Source organism: Engystomops pustulosus, chromosome 5 (genome assembly GCF_040894005.1).
Source record: "Engystomops pustulosus chromosome 5, aEngPut4.maternal, whole genome shotgun sequence".
NCBI classification, from domain to species: Eukaryota; Metazoa; Chordata; class Amphibia; order Anura; family Leptodactylidae; genus Engystomops; species Engystomops pustulosus.
In genome coordinates this window covers 23,062,861-23,083,264 of record NC_092415.1, presented here as the reverse complement: position 1 = coordinate 23,083,264, position 20,404 = coordinate 23,062,861, and the positions used below count along the sequence as shown (strand labels likewise).

At 45.6% G+C, this 20,404-nt stretch overlaps 1 protein-coding gene across 2 annotated transcripts in view; it reads left to right on the top strand.

Moving 5' to 3' along the window:
- Nucleotides 1-20,404, top strand: part of EMC2 (ER membrane protein complex subunit 2) — a 52,160-nt gene that overhangs the window by 16,155 nt on the left and 15,601 nt on the right. For both annotated transcript variants that reach the window (XM_072151325.1, XM_072151326.1), the window contains exons 5-6: nt 6,539-6,624; nt 8,929-8,986. In XM_072151325.1, the coding sequence (XP_072007426.1) occupies nt 6,539-6,624; nt 8,929-8,986 (144 nt within the window). The remainder of the gene's footprint in view (nt 1-6,538; nt 6,625-8,928; nt 8,987-20,404) is intronic.

Here is a 20,404-nt window from a genome sequence, read left to right as displayed (position 1 = left end):
AGGACATATGACCTGTGGGGGTAGATCCCCCTCTAATATCGTATTTGGGACCAGAGGTCGCATTAACGCCTCACCACGCGTCATAGACGCGTGATGAGGCGCCATTACCCCCCAAAATAATTGCCATGCGTAAAGTTACGCTTGGCAATTATTCCTTGCAGCGCGCAGGCTGAGCGGCTCGGCGCGCGCTGCAAAAGAGGTAAATGTCGCGCGATCACAGCGCGCGCCGGACCGCTCAACGCGACACTTGACACAGTGATCTGTGTCAGCAGCGCTCCGGAGCGAGAGCGCAGGCCCCGCGATACCTGTGGACAGCGGGGCTGCTGCTCCCTGTCCTGCTCCATCTCTACCTGCCCGCAGATCCGGACGGGTGAGTGTGTGATTGTAGGTGTAGTGTTCTGTGTGTGCAGTGTAGTGTAGTGTTCTGTGTGTGCAGTGTAGTGTAGTGTTCTGTGTGTGCAGTGTAGTGTAGTGTTCTGTGTGATTGTAGGTGTAGTGTTCTGTGTGTGCAGTGTAGTGTAATGTTCTGTGTGTGATTGTAGGTGTAATGTTCTGTGTGTGCAGTGTAGTGTAATGTTCTGTGTGTGCAGTGTAGTGTAGTGTTCTGTGTGTGCAGTGTAGTGTAGTGTTCTGTGTGTGCAGTGTAATGTTCTGTGTGTGCAGTGTAGTGTAATGTTCTGTGTGTGCAGTGTAGTGTAATGTTCTGTGTGTGCAGTGTAGTGTAATGTTCTGTGTGTGCAGTGTAGTGTAGTGTTCTGTGTGTGCAGTGTAGTGTAGTGTTCTGTGTGTGCAGTGTAGTGTAGTGTTCTGTGTGTGCAGTGTAGTGTAGTGTTCTGTGTGATTGTAGGTGTAGTGTTCTGTGTGTGCAGTGTAGTGTAATGTTCTGTGTGTGCAGTGTAGTGTAATGTTCTGTGTGTGCAGTGTAGTGTAGTGTTCTGTGTGTGCAGTGTAGTGTAGTGTTCTGTGTGTGCAGTGTAGTGTAGTGTTCTGTGTGTGCAGTGTAGTGTAGTGTTCTGTGTGATTGTAGGTGTAGTGTTCTGTGTGTGCAGTGTAGTGTAATGTTCTGTGTGTGATTGTAGGTGTAGTGTTCTGTGTGTGCAGTGTAGTGTAGTGTTCTGTGTGTGCAGTGTAGTGTAGTGTTCTGTGTGTGCAGTGTAGTGTAGTGTTCTGTGTGTGCAGTGTAGTGTAATGTTCTGTGTGTGCAGTGTAGTGTAATGTTCTGTGTGTGCAGTGTAGTGTAATGTTCTGTGTGTGCAGTGTAGTGTAATGTTCTGTGTGTGCAGTGTAGTGTAATGTTCTGTGTGTGCAGTGTAGTGTAATGTTCTGTGTGTGCAGTGTAGTGTAATGTTCTGTGTGTGCAGTGTAGTGTAATGTTCTGTGTGTGCAGTGTAGTGTAATGTTCTGTGTGTGCAGTGTAGTGTAATGTTCTGTGTGTGCAGTGTAGTGTAATGTTCTGTGTGTGCAGTGTAGTGTAATGTTCTGTGTGTGCAGTGTGAGTGTAATGTTCTGTGTGTGCAGTGTGAGTGTAATGTTCTGTGTGTGCAGTGTGAGTGTAATGTTCTGTGTGTGCAGTGTGAGTGTAATGTTCTGTGTGTGCAGTGTGAGTGTAATGTTCTGTGTGTGCAGTGTGAGTGTAATGTTCTGTGTGTGCAGTGTGAGTGTAATGTTCTGTGTGTGCAGTGTGAGTGTAATGTTCTGTGTGTGCAGTGTGAGTGTAATGTTCTGTGTGTGCAGTGTAGTGTAATGTTCTGTGTGTGCAGTGTAGTGTAATGTTCTGTGTGTGCAGTGTAGTGTAATGTTCTGTGTGTGCAGTGTAGTGTAATGTTCTGTGTGTGCAGTGTAGTGTAATGTTCTGTGTGTGCAGTGTAGTGTAATGTTCTGTGTGTGCAGTGTGAGTGTAATGTTCTGTGTGTGCAGTGTGAGTGTAATGTTCTGTGTGTGCAGTGTGAGTGTAATGTTCTGTGTGTGCAGTGTGAGTGTAATGTTCTGTGTGTGCAGTGTGAGTGTAATGTTCTGTGTGTGCAGTGTGAGTGTAATGTTCTGTGTGTGCAGTGTGAGTGTAATGTTCTGTGTGTGCAGTGTGAGTGTAATGTTCTGTGTGTGCAGTGTGAGTGTAATGTTCTGTGTGTGCAGTGTGAGTGTAATGTTCTGTGTGTGCAGTGTGAGTGTAATGTTCTGTGTGTGCAGTGTGAGTGTAATGTTCTGTGTGTGCTGTGTGCGCAGTGTGTGAGTGTAGTGTGCTGTGTGCGCAGTGTGTGAGTGTAGTGTGTGCTGTGTGCGCAGTGTGTGAGTGTAGTGTGTGCTGTGTGTGTGAGTGCAGTGTGTGAGTGTAGTGTGTGCTGTGTGTGCGCAGTGTGTGAGTGCAGTGTGTGAGTGTAGTGTGTGCTGTGTGCGCAGTGTGTGAGTGTAGTGTGCGCAGTGTGTGAGTGTAGTGTGCGCAGTGTGTGAGTGTAGTGTGCGCAGTGTGTGAGTGTAGTGTGCGCAGTGTGTGAGTGTAGTGTGCGCAGTGTGTGAGTGTAGTGTGTGTGAGTGTAGTGTGCGCAGTGTGTGAGTGTAGTGTGTGAGTGTAGTGTGCGAGTGTAGTGTGTGCTGTGTGCTGTGTGTAGTGTGTGCTGTGTGCTGTGTGCGCAGTGTGTGAGTGTAGTGTGTGCTGTGTGCGCAGTGTGTGAGTGTAGTGTGTGCGCAGTGTGTGAGTGTAGTGTGTGCGCAGTGTGTGAGTGTAGTGTGTGCTGTGTGCGCAGTGTGTGAGTGTAGTGTGTGCTGTGTGTAGTGTGTGCTGTGTGCGCAGTGTGTGAGTGTAGTGTGTGCGCAGTGTGTGAGTGTAGTGTGTGCTGTGTGTAGTGTGTGAGTGTAGTGTGTGCTGTGTGTAGTGTGTGAGTGTAGTGTGTGCTGTGTGCGCAGTGTGTGAGTGTAGTGTGTGCTGTGTGCGCAGTGTGTGAGTGTAGTGTGTGCTGTGTGCGCAGTGTGTGAGTGTAGTGTGTGCTGTGTGCGCAGTGTGTGAGTGTAGTGTGTGCTGTGTGCGCAGTGTGTGAGTGTAGTGTGTGCTGTGTGCGCAGTGTGTGAGTGTAGTGTGTGCTGTGTGCGCAGTGTGTGAGTGTAGTGTGCGCAGTGTGTGAGTGTAGTGTGTGCTGTGTGCGCAGTGTGTGAGTGTAGTGTGTGCTGTGTGCGCAGTGTGTGAGTGTAGTGTGTGCTGTGTGCGCAGTGTGTGAGTGTAGTGTGTGCTGTGTGCGCAGTGTGTGAGTGTAGTGTGCGCAGTGTGTAGTGTGTGAGTGTAGTGTGTGTAGTGTGTGTGCTGTGTGCGCAGTGTGTGAGTGTAGTGTGTGTAGTGTGTGTGCTGTGTGCGCAGTGTGTGAGTGTAGTGTGTGCTGTGTGCGCAGTGTGTGAGTGTAGTGTGTGCTGTGTGCGCAGTGTGTGTGTAGTGTGTGCTGTGTGCGCAGTGTGTGAGTGTAGTGTGTGCTGTGTGCGCAGTGTGTGAGTGTAGTGTGTGCTGTGTGCGCAGTGTGTGAGTGTAGTGTGTGCTGTGTGCGCAGTGTGTGAGTGTAGTGTGTGCTGTGTGCGCAGTGTGTGAGTGTAGTGTGTGCTGTGTGCGCAGTGTGTGAGTGTAGTGTGTGCGCAGTGTGTGAGTGTAGTGTGTGCTGTGTGCGCAGTGTGTGAGTGTAGTGTGTGCTGTGTGCGCAGTGTGTGAGTGTAGTGTGTGCTGTGTGCGCAGTGTGTGAGTGTAGTGTGTGCTGTGTGCGCAGTGTGTGAGTGTAGTGTGTGCTGTGTGCGCAGTGTGTGAGTGTAGTGTGTGCTGTGTGCGCAGTGTGTGAGTGTAGTGTGTGCTGTGTGCGCAGTGTGTGAGTGTAGTGTGTGCTGTGTGTGTGAGTGCAGTGTGTGAGTGTAGTGTGTGCTGTGTGTGCGCAGTGTGTGAGTGCAGTGTGTGAGTGTAGTGTGTGCTGTGTGCGCAGTGTGTGAGTGTAGTGTGCGCAGTGTGTGAGTGTAGTGTGCGCAGTGTGTGAGTGTAGTGTGTGTGAGTGTAGTGTGTGCGCAGTGTGTGAGTGTAGTGTGTGCGCAGTGTGTGAGTGTAGTGTGTGCTGTGTGCGCAGTGTGTGAGTGTAGTGTGTGCTGTGTGTAGTGTGTGCTGTGTGCGCAGTGTGTGAGTGTAGTGTGTGCGCAGTGTGTGAGTGTAGTGTGTGCTGTGTGTAGTGTGTGAGTGTAGTGTGTGCTGTGTGCGCAGTGTGTGAGTGTAGTGTGTGCTGTGTGCGCAGTGTGTGAGTGTAGTGTGTGCTGTGTGCGCAGTGTGTGAGTGTAGTGTGTGCTGTGTGCGCAGTGTGTGAGTGTAGTGTGTGCTGTGTGCGCAGTGTGTGAGTGTAGTGTGTGCTGTGTGCGCAGTGTGTGAGTGTAGTGTGTGCTGTGTGCGCAGTGTGTGAGTGTAGTGTGTGCTGTGTGCGCAGTGTGTGAGTGTAGTGTGTGCTGTGTGCGCAGTGTGTGAGTGTAGTGTGTGCTGTGTGCGCAGTGTGTGAGTGTAGTGTGTGCTGTGTGCGCAGTGTGTGAGTGTAGTGTGTGCTGTGTGCGCAGTGTGTGAGTGTAGTGTGTGCTGTGTGCGCAGTGTGTGAGTGTAGTGTGTGCTGTGTGCGCAGTGTGTGAGTGTAGTGTGTGCTGTGTGCGCAGTGTGTGAGTGTAGTGTGTGCTGTGTGCGCAGTGTGTGAGTGTAGTGTGTGCTGTGTGCGCAGTGTGTGAGTGTAGTGTGTGTAGTGTGTGTGTAGTGTGTGTGCTGTGTGCGCAGTGTGTGAGTGTAGTGTGTGCTGTGTGCGCAGTGTGTGAGTGTAGTGTGTGCTGTGTGCGCAGTGTGTGAGTGTAGTGTGTGCTGTGTGCGCAGTGTGTGAGTGTAGTGTGTGCTGTGTGCGCAGTGTGTGAGTGTAGTGTGTGCTGTGTGCGCAGTGTGTGAGTGTAGTGTGTGCTGTGTGCGCAGTGTGTGAGTGTAGTGTGTGCTGTGTGCGCAGTGTGTGAGTGTAGTGTGTGCTGTGTGCGCAGTGTGTGAGTGTAGTGTGTGCGCAGTGTGTGAGTGTAGTGTGTGCTGTGTGCGCAGTGTGCTACCGAAATTTTCATACTCCTCCTCGGGTAAAAATACTCCTCAAAAATGGTGAGAGGAGTATTTTTACCCTTCTGGAAAAATGTTAGTGCGACCTCTGTTTGGGACCTATATTTTGGATAGATAATCTATATTTCTGCTGGAGTCCTGCAATCCCCCTGACATTCATGTTATATTATATATATAAGCACAGTTGACAATGACTCCGATGTTGAATGAATGTTTTTTTCCTGCATCTGAAGTGCTGCCAGCAGAAACATATTTTTGCTATTTTTCGCCTCGCTCCGTGTTTACTCTGTGGAGATGGAGCGACGGTGGAGATTTTGTCACTACACATCGGTCTCCAGTCTACCGTCGCCGCACGTGTTCCCCGCTCCTGCAGCATATGCCGCGCCGTGGTTGTGTCGTGCATATTTATGATATTTTATTCATCATCGTACACTGCTTTTTCTATTCTCGGGCCAAGAATGTCCCAGATTTGTTTAACTTAAAAAATATTTAGAACGTTTCCAAGTTGTTACAAATGCAGAATGTTTTCAGGGAATCTCGATTGTCAACTGAAATGCAGCAGCCCAAGTGACAGGAGGCACACATCCTATAGTCTGCTACCAGAAGACTCCTCCTGCTGCTCCGTATAGTAGTGTCATGGCCGTTTCCAAAATCTTGCAGTGTCTGATGGACTGGACCGATTCATATTGGCATTATATAATTTATAGAAGTAGCTTTCTACCGAGCTTTGCCAGTTGGAAAGCTAACGTACAATAGATTTATAGATCTGAGAGTCCACCCACAAGTGTTATAATCTGCTGGCAGAGAGAAATGTATAGTGATTTACATATCTTTATTATTTTTGTCCATTATACAATTTCCAAGATATTCCTAGTTTAATCTGGATGCTAATGAGGCAGTTGGTGTACCCAAGCGTGTCCTCCACATCCAGAGCCTTTCTATCTCTGCCTATATAACTGCCCTCTTCTTCTAGTGTCGCCCCATGCTTCTCACAAGACAAATTTTCTATTTACCTGGCAGAGAGGGGATGGTCTAGGCAGGAAAAATAGTGCCAGGGACACACCCTGGTGCACCAACTGCCTCATTAGCATACGGATTAGAATAGGAATTTCTTAAAATGGCATAAGGGACAGAAAAAATGCAGGTAATTTGGAAAACCTTGCAGTGCATTTCACCACAACATGTTGCCAGCATGGGGAGGTGGTAGACTCAACCCTTTTCCTTTTTTTGGGTTTCCGTTTTCTACTCCCTTCCTTTCAAAATCCAAGACTCCCTTATTTTCCCATTTACATAACTGATAACCTCTGATTTTCATGAAGATGTGAAGGGCCCGCCCCTTTTTTGATAGTTTTTTTTTTTTTTAACGCCTTTATCATAATAAGAGTTAGTTGGGCTCTGGAAGGAGAAGCCTGTTTTTAATGCTCATCACTGATTGGCTCCCGCTCTCTTGTTTTGAAGTCTTGTCTGCAAGAACTACGGAGGCAGTTTCCTGGCAGCCACAGGGTGAAGAAACTCACTGGCATGAGATTCGAGGCCATGGAAAGGTAACCTAATCGATACCATGTATGTTACACATGTTGGCTCTTGTTTTTTTCTTCTTCTTTTCATTGCTTCTATGTATTTGGATCGTCTCCTGAAATGTATTAACTGATACTACTTTTCTTTTTGCAATAACTGCAACACTTTTGCCAAAAAGGGAGGGGGGAGGCTCTGTTCTATTAACATTACAAGCTATTTTATTCAGTAGCCTCCTGTAGCTGCCAGTAAACAACAACAAAAAAAACTTAAAGGGTTTAGCCACTCTTGCATAAGTTGCCCATATGCCTCTACTGCCTTGTGTTCATCAAGTGATTCAGCAGTCCTACTACTTACTTTTGTGCCGTGTACAGACTCACCGTGATTCTTTGTTTACATGTCTGAGTTCTGATGAATAGGAGGAGCTGCAGCAGGAGATTGACTAATCCTGCTTCTCCTCCCCTCTTTCTGTCAGTGAGAACAGACAGTAAAATTAAAGAGACAGTGGGAGACGCCATGAGGACTGGCTGGAGCAGTGAGAGAGAGAGGAAGCTGGGAATGTACACAGAGGGCAGATTGGTAAAGACAGGGATAGGCTGAAGCTAGCGAAGGTGCAGGTAACATATACATGCAGTCATGTCTAATGGCCATTTAAAAATGGCCAAACCCTCTAAGAAAAAAATGGTCCTTTCATGGGGTATTCCCTTTAAATTAACTGATAGAACCATGAAGAGGCTGCACTGCTGAATCAGCTTGATAACTAAGGGGTGATTATAAAAAAAAAAACTGATTATAAAAGTGGACTTTAATTTACACACCCAGAATCTACTATGTCCCAATGTGATTAAGGCTACATTCACATGACTGTGTGCTTTATAATTTGCCACTAGTCATGGAGTGGTGTGTGATGGACCTCTATCCGGAGGGGAGAGGGCTGATCACAGCTCCCAATATGGTCATGTGCTCAGGTCTTCTGCCATCTGTATAGAAACAATTTCTCACCCAGTGACTTGTTTATCTTAATGCGGTAGGAAGTTAGTGAAATTTTTCCCTTTATCCTTTAAAAATGTAAAAAAAACCCTACGAATAATAAAAGTTTACTGCTGCCTTTTTTTGGGGAGGGGGAGTGGGATGTTTTGAAAAGATGAGCACCGAATTAAAAGGGTTGGCCACTTAAAGCAAACTGATTATACAACCCTGATAAGGTCACCCATATTACACTCGCCCTGTAACAATGGCAGCTGTGAGATCCTGTGAAGACCCTGCTGGTGTCCGGGGGATTGATCATGACCTCTTCTGTATCAGTGGTTGGGGGGGGAAATCAGATGTCTATGGCAAGCCCCTCCAACAACTCATATAGGAGTGGTAATGACAGAGGAGATGCTCATACAGCATTGACTGCACAGCCTCCTCCATCCTCTGTAAGGCAGCAGGACATGGGAAGTCGCAGGAAGTCCTGAGTCCTGCTGCCTAAGGTTCATGTGACTCGCAGCTCCTAATGACAAACAGAAAACTTTAACAGCATAAGTGACCATAATAGGGTCTTGTACTAAACTTGTCTTAAAGGAGTTTTCCCACCAAACGTGTTAGGTCCTTTTTACCGGTTAGGGTCCAACTTGCCCCCTTAGATCACCAAAACGGGGGGTCCGATGTTTTCCCCCCTGTCAGACCCTTAATTGAGATGAGCGGAGCAGCCAGTCTGCCCTGTTTATGGCTATAGAGCTGATGGAGATTGCCGAGTACGGCGCTTGGCTTTTTCTGTCAGCTCCATAGAGACGACCGGGGCGACCCAATAATGTGTGACCGGCTGCCCCACTCTTCTCCGAGAGCAACAAGGGGTCCAACAGGGATATATCGGACCCCCTGTTCTCCTGCTCAGTGGGGGTCTCATCCCTGAGACCTCTTACTGATCAGCAAGTCGGATCTTATTTCATGGGAAAACCCTATAAGTATAATAGGAAACCCTTTTAATGAGGGGGCACAGCAGAAATCGGGTGTGGGGGGAAGCTCTGTGCTGTCCCAGACCAAATTAAGTAAAGTTCTCCATTTTTACACCACTTAGAACCATTAGGATCCCAGACACTCCATGAACGGCCTACCCTGTGGTCATTAATAGATTTTCAGCTGAAAAACCGGCTTCATTTATTTTATGAGCACGTAGTCCATGTGTCGGGCACCTTACAAGAAGCACATCCCCCCGGCCCCCCATGTAAATGGTAACACGAGTGGCTCCTGGGGAGCTGAATGCCGGTGTTTTTGGGTTGTTTCTTTCTATGTACGTTTTCTGGATTTTCATTTTCCATAAGCGGTTTTCACTTTCCTTTTTGGAGCAGGTACGACGACGCTCTCCAGATCTATGACAGGATATTACAAGAAGATCCAACCAACACAGTAAGTCAAATATTGTGAGTGTTGTAGGTAATTTGAGAGAAGCCGGCGGAGCGCACACAGTCTTGGCTTAGCAAAATATTGCTCCAAATCATTCTCGCTCTCCTACTGGGAAATATATTTCTTTTAATTTTTTTTTTTTTTTTATTAACTTGGACGTATTGTTTTGCTTGCGCTCTAAATACCGGGAGGGGGAAAAAAAAATCAGGAGAAATTAATAATATAATGGCTTTGGCAAAATTTTATGGTTGTAATTGAAAATGCTGAGGGTCGAGGGCTGTAAATAGATCATTGTGTGAGGGGTGGGGGGTTTAGGGTAACGTGAATTTAATATTAAGATTTACATTACACAATGACTTCATTTATTCAGACCTCCCAGAATGAAAGAAGTCATCAGTGATCGCTGTCAGGAAACAAACCCGTCTTAAAGGGAACCTGTCACCAGGTTTTATCCTAGGTTTTAAACTAATAGCCCCTTCAGGTAGAGACTAAAATGTACTTTCTACTGTCCCTCCTATTTGTGAAATTTCACACGTTTATTTAAAGAATCTCCCCCTCGGGAGTTGGTCAAATATGACTCTTCTTGCCTCATTTACACTTGAGAGGAGTCAAGTTTAGCGGTCGCAGAGGCAGTGTCAATTAAGAAGCCCCTATCTTTGGTTCTATAGTACGTAGCAACACGCTTCTTGTGTCATTTTAAAGCTACGAATCTCTCCTTTCAGATGCCATCTGACTGATCTACAGCACCAGATATACAGGCAGATAAACAATAGGCAGGACCTGGATATTTAGCTGCAACTCACATTTACAACTATGTCTTTAGCTGCCGGTATCTCTGGTTCGCTAACTCACAAAGCTATAAGCCGGGGTCACAAAAAAAGCATAATAAAGCATGTTTCTAGATGACATAGAACAGAAGATGAGGGCTTCTGAAGTGACACCTTCCACCCACCCCCCCACCCCCCCCAGCAACCACTAAATTTGACTCCTGTTTTATGAAATTGGGTCCAGAAGAGTCACATTTGCCTGACTTTGGGGGAGATTTATAGGTAAATGGATGAGATTTCACATAAAAGAGGAAATGCTACCTGTGGGGGCTAGAAGTTTAGCGGGGTAAAACCTGGTGACGGGTTCTCTTTATTCATTTACTTCCTTCTGTAAGTTATGTGTCAGCACTGCCTTAAAGGGCATCTACCACTAGAATGTATGCAAATGAGCCTGAGGGGCGCCAAGCTCCATTAACACCTATGGAGCCTCTCAGGCTCATTTGCATACAGTCCTTCATCCTGGTGGTAGATGCCCATTAATAACTCTTAAAATGGGGTAGAACCAAGATTGCATGTTATCCTCTACCCACAGGATAGGGAACAATGAGACCATCACTGGGGGTTTAACTACTGGGACTCCCAACTATCACTGGAAAGGACCCTGAGCTAATGGTAAAATGAGGGTCCTGTTTTGTACTATTCTGTGGATCGGCAGATCAAGCACGCGTCCTGCTGCTCCTCCTAATACTATGGATGTGTTGGGTTATACTAAGCTAATTGGAAACAACCCCTATAAATGGTCACTAACTTTTCAGCAAACTTTGCATCAATCAATGGTATAAGTGAAAATACAAAAATATCCAAACCTTTTCCCCTCCTCCTGACGAAGATTTCATCCCATTAAAATACCATGACATGTCCTTTCTAGAATCCCCTCTTTTATGTGACCTCTCACCCATTTACCTATAAATAAATCCCCTCCAACGTGAAAATGAGCTGAGATGAGTCGCGTTTAGAGGCTGAGGGGAGTGTCATTTCAGGTGCCCCTATTTTTGGTTCTGTAGCAACTAGAAACATGCTCCTGGTGTCATATTAAAGATAGGAATCTCCTCTTTCAGATTACAGGTTTGCGGTGCTGTGAGTTACAGAACTGTACATAAAGGCAGATAAAAAAAGGCAGGATTTGGATCTATATCTGCAATTCACCTGCATAGGATATTACTGAGTGTTTTACTGTATGATAACTACTGGAATCACATTAGGGGTGATTGGAAATTCTCTAATATGTCTTATGGTGGTGGTGCTGTTTTAAACCTCAACTCCCCCACCCACCACCTCCAACCCCTTAACAAAAAAAAATGTTAAAACAAATTTTAATTTAAATTATATACAGGCAGTCCCCTACTTAAGGACACCCGACTTACAGACAACCCATAGTTACAGACAGACCCCTCTGACCTCTGGTGAAGCTTTCTGAATGCTTTACTATAGTCCCAGGCTGCAATGATCAGATGTAAGGTGTCTGTAATGAAGCTTTACTGATAATCCTTGGTCTCATTACAGCAAAACATGTTTAAACTCCAATTGTCACTGGGGCAAAAAATTTTTTTGTCTGGATCTACAATTATAAAATATACAGTTTCTACTTGCATACAAATTCAACTTAAGAACAAACCTCCGGACTCTATCTTGTATGTAACCCGGGGACTGCCTGTAAGGAAAAAACTACTGCTAATACTATAAGAACCAAGCCCTACATGAACTACAATGGAATGGAAAAACAAAAAGGGCATTTTTAAAAATGATTTCTTATTTGTCCTAATAATAATCAATAACATATACAAATAAAATAAAGTAAGACATTACAGAGTAATAGTCCCATAACAAAACTTTACCAAACTTGGAAGGCAACAGTGCAAAAAAAAAAAAAAGTTGATCCTTGAAGCTCTAAATAAGTCAGCCCATTTTTATGCTTCATTAAGTTTGATCAGCATGAAATCCTCCTACATTACAAAAAAATATCTTTTTTATCTTGAAAAAAAATTCCATAGCTCTAAAAGGAGCCCCTAGCACAACTCTGTACAGTATAACAATTTCTCGCTGACTTATTTTGGAGAATTACTTTTCTTAAAGAGAACCTGTCAGTAGGTTTTACCCCATTGAACTAACACCCTCTCCCCCCCCCCCCCTCTCTGGTAGGGGGATGAAATGTACTTTTTAGAATTCCCTCTTTTATGTGAAATCTCCCCTGTTTACCTCTAAAATAGATCTCTGCTCGTTGTCGCATGTCTTGGGACGAGTCACTTTTTGGCTGAAATGAGTCTCGCTAGGAGGCTGGAGAGGGAGCTTCACATATGCCCCCATCTTTAGCTTTATAGTACCTACAAGAAACAATGTTTTATGGTGTCGTCTTAACCCCTTTTTGACCAGGCTTTAATGACCAGGGCATCCTTTTAAGTAAATTTTCATATTTTTATTGGTCTAAGGGCCATAACATGAACACATTTTTTTCAATTTTTTTCGTGACATATAGGGATACTTACAAATATTAAAATGTCATAGGTTTTGATTTTTTTTTTTTTTTTAAAGATGGAATTTTTTTTTTTGTAATGTATAGTATAGATTTTTTTCAGCTTACAAATAAGCTCAATATGACAATTAGAAATGAATTCCCTAGTGTGTGAGGGTCATTTTGATATTCAATATATATAGTCTCGGGGGGGGGGGGGGAATGGAATGACTATGGCGATGGTTTTTAAAGTGTAACAGGGAAATTTATAAAAATAAAAAATTGGGACATATGAATGTTTTATTTCTAAATATTTTTTGTGTGGTTTTTTTTTTACTTTATATGTCCCTCATGAGACATTTTTTTTCATTTTTTTTTCTTTCTTACAAATGTTTCACTATACAGGCGGTCCCCTACTTAAGGACACCCGACTTACAGACAACCCATAGTTACAGACGGACCTCTCTGCCCACTGTGACCTCTGGTGACCTCTCTGGATGCTTTACTATAGTACCAGACTGCAATGATCAGCTGTAAGGCGTCTGTAATGAAGCTTTATTGATAATTCTTGGTCCAATTACACCAAAAATTTTGAAACTCAAATTGTCACTGGGGCAAAAGAAAAAAATTGTCTAGAACTTCCATTATAAAATATACAGTTTCGACTTACATACAAATTCAACTTAAGAACAAACCTCCAGACCCTATCTTGTATGTAACCCGGGGACTGCCTGTAATTGGGTCTTCCATAGGGGATCATGTAGTAATAATAATAATTCTTTATATAGCGCACACAGATTACGCAGCGCTGCACAAAGCTTTCCCAATCAGTCCCTGTCCCATTGGGCTCACAATCTAATCAACCAACCAGTATATTTTAGAGTGTGGGAGGAAACCAGAGGACCCGGAGGAAACCCACACAAACACGGAGAGAACATACAAACTCTTTGCCTGGTCAGACCTAGCAGCTCTGCTTAACCCTTTCAGACATGGCGATCACGTGACCACTAACTCTATAAAGCTGTTGCAGTGTCGCCTCCGCTATGCACTGCATAGCGCTACTTCAGCTCTATGCAGTGAAGAAAGGAAAAGGCAGAAGCGGTTATAAACTGCTTCTACTTTCTCCCTAGGGTCTGTGGTTGACCCAGTTCTACCCTTGCAATTAGCGCTGGGGCAGGAGAAACCTCAGCAACACTGTAAACTCGGAACCCACACCAGCTGACGAGTTAAAGATGAAAGTCTCATGTGGTTCTGATTGCTGTAGAACGAGGTGTGCAGTAATAGCCCAGTAAGTGGGGAATGTGAGCTGCAAATTAAAATTATTATTCCTGACTGCCTTTTATCTGAGTTTGTGTAGAACGCAATCCATATATATTTTAAAAGATGAGATTCTCATCTTTATAATGATGCAAGAACTATGGTTGTGGGTGCTATAGAGCCCCACATAAGGCTGTCTAAAATGGTTCTCACTTTCCAAACTTTCTGCATGCTTCCCCTACCTGAGGTGGAGGTAAAAGGTGGTGACGGGTTCCCCTTAAATACATTGAATATCTATAATAGCTCTTTGATTAGCTTCTACTTAATGAAGTGAGTGTCGGTATTATTTATCCAGAGTGCACTGTCTGGCTGTATTTGACTTTCTACCATCATCTAAGCAACTCCATGTGTCAGCACACACAAGAAAAAGTGATAGTCTGTTCTGGAGGCCAAGATAAACTCTGCAAACGCTGCGCTTCCAATCCAAAAACCTCCCCTCCCCCCCCCCCCCCCTCTCCCCCACTGCAGCCACATATCCATATGGAAATAATTAGCAGGTAGATGACATATAAACAATCCCGATACCTGATAATTTATCACAACGTTACTATTTAGCGGCCCGGGGATGGATTCTGACCATCCTACAGAGACTTGTGTCGTAAACTGAATTAAAGGGATGCTGAATCGGGTATTGTCTGCAGAATAATGTACCCAGTGTGAATACTGTCTGATTGAAATGGTTCAATAAAAAGCTGCCAAAAATCGCAATAGCAAGATCGGGCAGTGCCAACCATGTCACTGGAGATCTTTACTGTGCCCGAATGTACCCCCCGCTTGTCTCTACCCACAGCCTGACTTGTGCTTGGTAATAGGATAACATAGTAAAATATGTAATAAACACCTACTGTAGTCGGCATGTGTTTGCGCAAATCTGTTACTAAAATATACCTCAGGGGATGAAATGTTCTTGCTATATTCCCTCTTTTATGTGATTTCTCACCCGTTTACCAATAAAAAAAAAAAAATATCCTTCACAGTCATATTCAAATGAGCAGAGAAGAGTCATATTTTGACTGAGATGAGTCAAGTTCTGTGGTTGCCGATGTGGTTGCAATCTTTGGTTCTGTAGCACCTAGAAACATGCTGCTTTTGTCGCATTTAATTATAAGAATCATCATGATCTTCCTTATCACATCAGTCTTGTGGTTCTGTGATCTGTAAAACTGTAGATACAGGCAGATATAGTATAACTGTAAAGCATAAGAACTTTTGCCTAACTCTCCACTAAGCAAAAATAAGCAATTCTCTAATTTACCTTGCCCCGCTGGCTGCTCCACATTTGCCAAATGAGGACCTTGAGTGATGTCACAACATGTGACTCATCTCATTCTTCAGGTCGGCCTATTACAAACATGCTGTCTTGATTCGTATGAATGCCCTCAGTGCTCGGGCCTCAGTGCCCTGAGCTGATGTCACAACCAGGAAGTCCCGCCCACTTCAGGAATAGCTGAATATGATGTATAAGAAGGAATGATAGATATATAGGAAGAAGCCAGCAGAACGTTACTGGTATTGTTGGAATTGTTGTCACAGTCTCTCTCCAACTGTGCTAACGCTATTTTTCATCAGTAACTTTACAGTTCTGCTTTAAAGACTTGATTGGAAATGTGAGATACAAATAAATAAATCCAATCCCTCACCTTTGTCTTTACCTGCCTGTATCTCCCGTTCTGTAGATCACAGAACCACAAAATAACCTGAATTGATCCTCTAGTCTCAAAAAGTGACTCATCTCATGTAAAAATGACTCTTCTCTGGACATTGTCATATGTCTTTGGAGGAGGGTTTTTTAAAATAGGTAAATGGGTGAGCTATAACATAAAAGAGGTATTTCTTCAAAGGACATTTCATCCCGTTCCTGAGGGGGCTGCTAGTTTAATGGGGTAAAAGCTAGTGACCAAATCCCTTTAAAGGGGAATTCCATATTGACTTTTTTTTTAATCTCCTAATTACAGTTACTTTTATGGGCCCCTATATGGGATTCAGAGGGACTTCTCTAGCCCCCAGAAATTCTGAGGCGTATGATGGATAATGGTTCAGAACCAGCACATCGGGCTGCAGAATCCACTCGCTGTTAGTGGTCCTATCCCAGAGCAGCCGGATTTAGATCCATGAAATGGATAAAATAATCCCTAGAATCCCAATGATCCCTCTGCATTCTGCCTTCTCACTGCTCTGCCTGTGGATGTGTCAGTCTTTACTGCGGATCCAGTGTTCTATTCAGTGACTCCAGCAGTTGTAGAATAACAACGTACATAAACCACATCTATAATGTGTCTGCGTTTCCATGTCAGGATCGACGACCTTGGGATAAGTGATGGTATTAACGATTGTGCCCGTGGCCTCATTAGCGGCTAATGCTTCGTTAGGATAAGCTAATTGGCGTGTATGTAAGCGGTAGAAATGTATCCCCTCTTTACCGTAATTTAGGATGAGCGATTGTTACTCTTGGAAGTCCTGCACATGAAATCACACCAGGCCTCGCAGCCAATAATCCAGCGCTTACGGGAACTCGTTATTGATCCTGAGGCGTCAATCACTTGTAATAAATCTCAGGAGAGCCCCGAATGTGCGGAGAAGTGCTCTCCCCCGAGCCTGGATAGCATTAGCCAATGTGGCTACTCAAAGGATAATACTGTAGTATTCACACTCCTCATAGATCCCTCCCTCACTGGACTGAAGGTTGGACTGTACACACACCTATATGATCATCGGTATAAGGCTGTAGGGGGCAGATGTCCGGGTGTATGGGGCCTTCTCTTAAAGGAAATCAACCACATGAATTTAGTGGACTTAGCCTAAGCATGCTTACACGCTGTGCCTCCTGAAACCGGATCAGTTCTTCATTGAGCTGTTCAGGTCTTATTTTGTGTGAAAAAAAATGAATTTTAAAGCTATGCAAAGGAGCCTCAGGGGCTCCTGTGTACGTCACAGAAGCTCCTTCTTGCTCCGTCGGCTGCTAATTATTCACGCCTTCCTTCAACACTAATGCCCACCTCATCCCTACATTCCCCTGTGAGATGGTGACATCCAACGGAGCCAGAAGGGGCTCTTGTGGCGTACACAGGAGCCCCTGAGGGTCAAATGCATATTTTTTGAAGCCCCTTTCCACAAAGAATAAGCTAAATGAAGAATGGATCCTGTTTCAGGGAGTACATGCTAGTGTGTAAGTATGTTTGGGTTACAATCTCTGTCAAGCTACTTAGTCTGAATTTTTCATGCCGGAATGTAGCCCCTGCAGAACCTTTTAAAGGAAATCTACCATCAAAATCCATCATGATAAACCAGGGACATTACTCATAGATCCAGGCACCGTGACTGTGGTATCTTCTTATATGTGTTATCCATGGCCTCCTTACTTCTAAAATCAACTTTTAAAATTATATCAATGAGCCTGAAGGCTTCTGGGGTTCAAGGTTGATTTTGATGGTAGATTTCTATTAAATGGGTATTCTCTTCTGTGTATTCACATCTGTCATATAGAAACCTTTCTTTAATTGGATAGTATTTAGTTTAAAAAATGTACTTGTGTGAAGATAAGTTGCCCATAAATGCCATCATATGGTCTCTTAGAAACAAGCTTGTTTTTGTCCTTGGATGCGACCCCCGTTGCTGGAGTGATTGCGCAAAGAAACAGGCTTTGCAAATGAAATGGCCGGAAGTTACTGTATGCCCCACGTCCGTCCTGTGGTAATGAACGCTGAATCCAGTTGGTCAGGCACCTCGATAGCACATGCCTCACAACTACTGGGAGAGTGCAGTGGTGGTCGTATCCAAGCAAAACTATTTTGTTTCTACAGTGCAGCATGGCTACATTTATTGGAAATTATCTTTAGACAGGTCGATATACTGGCAGAGGGAGGATTCTTCTGCAGCAAGATACATCTTTCCTTGCTGCCTCAAACTGCTATCCGACGTGTATGCACTGTGGTTATGACCACACCTCCAAAGCATCGGAGAAGCTAATTTGCATAAAACTTACAACTGATTTAACTAGATATTGACCCTTCTGTCCCTGCACTACCGTAACTTGTCACCATCGTCTGTAAATATGCTAACGCAAGTGACGAACTCGGCTCTGCAGCATCAGACGGTCTGGGCCCTGCTATGCGTGTAATCCCCATGATGTCAGGATCAAGATTTATTTGTACTTTATTTGCCTCTTTGTCTGCTTTGTTAAGCGGCAAATTAAGATAAATGATCGGCTCAACTTTTCCTTAACCATTGAGCTGCAGGCGTCCGGGCAGACAGCGCAATTCTGGCAGAACAATCCCCACATAATGTGTTACTGGACTGTCCTCAAAACCTCCCGGTCCAGTTCTCCTGACAAGCCCAGTAAATCATCCGGGATCCTGATACATTACTGGAAAAATCACTAAACCGCACCACCAATTATATCCCGCCTGCACGGCCAGTCGCTGGAATGGGGCTTTGTATCCTCTGGTATTTCACTAAGTTGGATCCACATGGCCGAGATGTTTGCAGCCGTGCAAAGAAAAAAAAAAATAGGAAAACACGCTCCAATCCAATTTGTATAGGCTACTGACATCCCCGGCTATTTATACATCTCCTATTCCCGGACACTTTACTGCAGGACTGTGGTAATCTTCTTATATTTGTTACCCACGGCTTCTACAATCAACTTGTGAAAAGATGCTAATGCGCCTAAAGGGCTCCTATGTGTGTTACTAGAGCCCCTCTATGCCACAGCTTCACAGGCTGTTATGCTGCCCAGCCCTTCCTCCTGCTCCCTGAAACGGTTCCCCCTCCTTCTGCCTCCTGTAATATCACAATTGCGGGGGGGGGGGGGGGGGGGAGGGTTTGGGGGGAGTGCCGCTGCACAGTGTAACAGCCTGTCAGGATAAAAGGTCAGTCACTCTTTTCATTAATTTTAGCAAAGATGGGGCACAGGGAGAAGAAAGAAGAACGGAAGCTGCCCTGTTATCTTAGGGTCATGCTTGACATGCTTGACCCTAATTTTCCCTTTAATCTCCATTACTTTAACTCCCTACTAATGGGTCATCCACTCACTAAACTGTGTCCTCTACAATCTATTCTTAATTAATTAATCAGCCAGACTTGTATTTCAATCCGGACACTACATGGATGCTTCCAGACTGTGCCGGTCACTGCGCTCAGGCCCCCAGTCCAGTCTGTGCCAGTCACTGCGCTCAGGCCCCCAGTCCAGTCTGTGCCAGTCACTGCGCTCAGGCCCCCAGTCCAGTCTGTGCCGGTCACTGCGCTCAGGCCCCCAGCCCAGTCTGTGCCGGTCACTGCGCTCAGGCCCCCAGCCCAGTCTGTGCCGGTCACTGCGCTCAGGCCCCCAGCCCAGTCTGTGCCGGTCACTGCGCTCAGGCCCCCAGCCCAGTCTGTGCCGGTCACTGCGCTCAGGCCCCCAGCCCAGTCTGTGCCGGTCACTGCGCTCAGGCCCCCAGCCCAGTCTGTGCCGGTCACTGCGCTCAGGCCCCCAGCCCAGTCTGTGCCGGTCACTGCGCTCAGGCCCCCAGCCCAGTCTGTGCCGGTCACTGCGCTCAGGCCCCCAGCCCAGTCTGTGCCGGTCACTGCGCTCAGGCCCCCAGCCCAGTCTGTGCCGGTCACTGCGCTCAGGCCCCCAGCCCAGTCTGTGCCGGTCACTGCGCTCAGGCCCCCAGCCCAGTCTGTGCCGGTCACTGCGCTCAGGCCCCCAGCCCAGTCTGTGCCGGTCACTGCGCTCAGGCCCCCAGTCCAGTCTGTGCCGGTCACTGCGCTCAGGCCCCCAGCCCAGTCTGTGCCGGTCACTGCGCTCAGGCCCCCAGCCCAGTCTGTGCCGGTCACTGCGCTCAGGCCCCCAGCCCAATCTGTGCCGGTCACTGCGCTCAGGCCCCCAGTCCAGTCTGTGCTGGTCACTGCTCCGAGGCCCTAAGTTTACAAACTGGTCGCCTATCACCTTCTGTATTCAATTCAAACTAATCCCCCTCATCCACAAAGTTGCTGCACCTCCCTACCTTTCTGCCCTTCTCTCAGTCCAACCTATGCTCTCCCATATTCCACTGATCTAAGATTATTCTCTTGAATTTGAACCTCCCACTCCATCTCCAGGACTTCTCCGGAGCTGCATCTATTCTCTGGAATGCTCTACCTTTGACTGTCAGACCAATATCCAACTACCAAAGCTTCAAACGTGTCCTAAAAGGCCTATCACACTCTGTAAATGCATGAAACTTGAACTCTCGTTAAAATAATCCTCCCCCATTTGCCCCCCCCTCAATTTGTCCCCCTCCTGTCCATGTTACCCAGCAAGCACCAGAGATCTATAAACTGTGCAGCACCTTGGACTCTGTATACACATTTATGGCTGTCTCATGCAATATATAGTTCTTATATATTCTTATTGACCATTGTATAAGCACCTCATATGTCCCCCCCCCCCCCCTAATAAATTGTAAGCTCTTGTGAGCAGGGCCCTAGTTCCTATTGTTCCCTATGACCCTGTTATTACTCTGTAATGTCTTATTGTGTCTGTATATGTCCCCCACGATCTGTGCAGCGCTGCAGAATATGATGGCGCGATAGAAATGAAGTTTTTCATTATTATTCGTTGTATCTGAAATCCTAACTTTTTGGGTCTATTGATATGGCATTGCCCGGGCAGTGAAAGGGGTCAGCTGGCTCTAAATTCTCCGCTTATTATGTCCATGCCTTGGCTTAGAGCTAATACAAGCCCCTTCCATTTCCTTTATCCCCCTTGTGGAGATTATTGCGGTGACAGGAAGGGGAGATCCGTCGGTGAATGGGATGGCAGGATTAGCCTCCCCCCCCCCCCCCCTCCCGGGGCTATGTAATTACTAC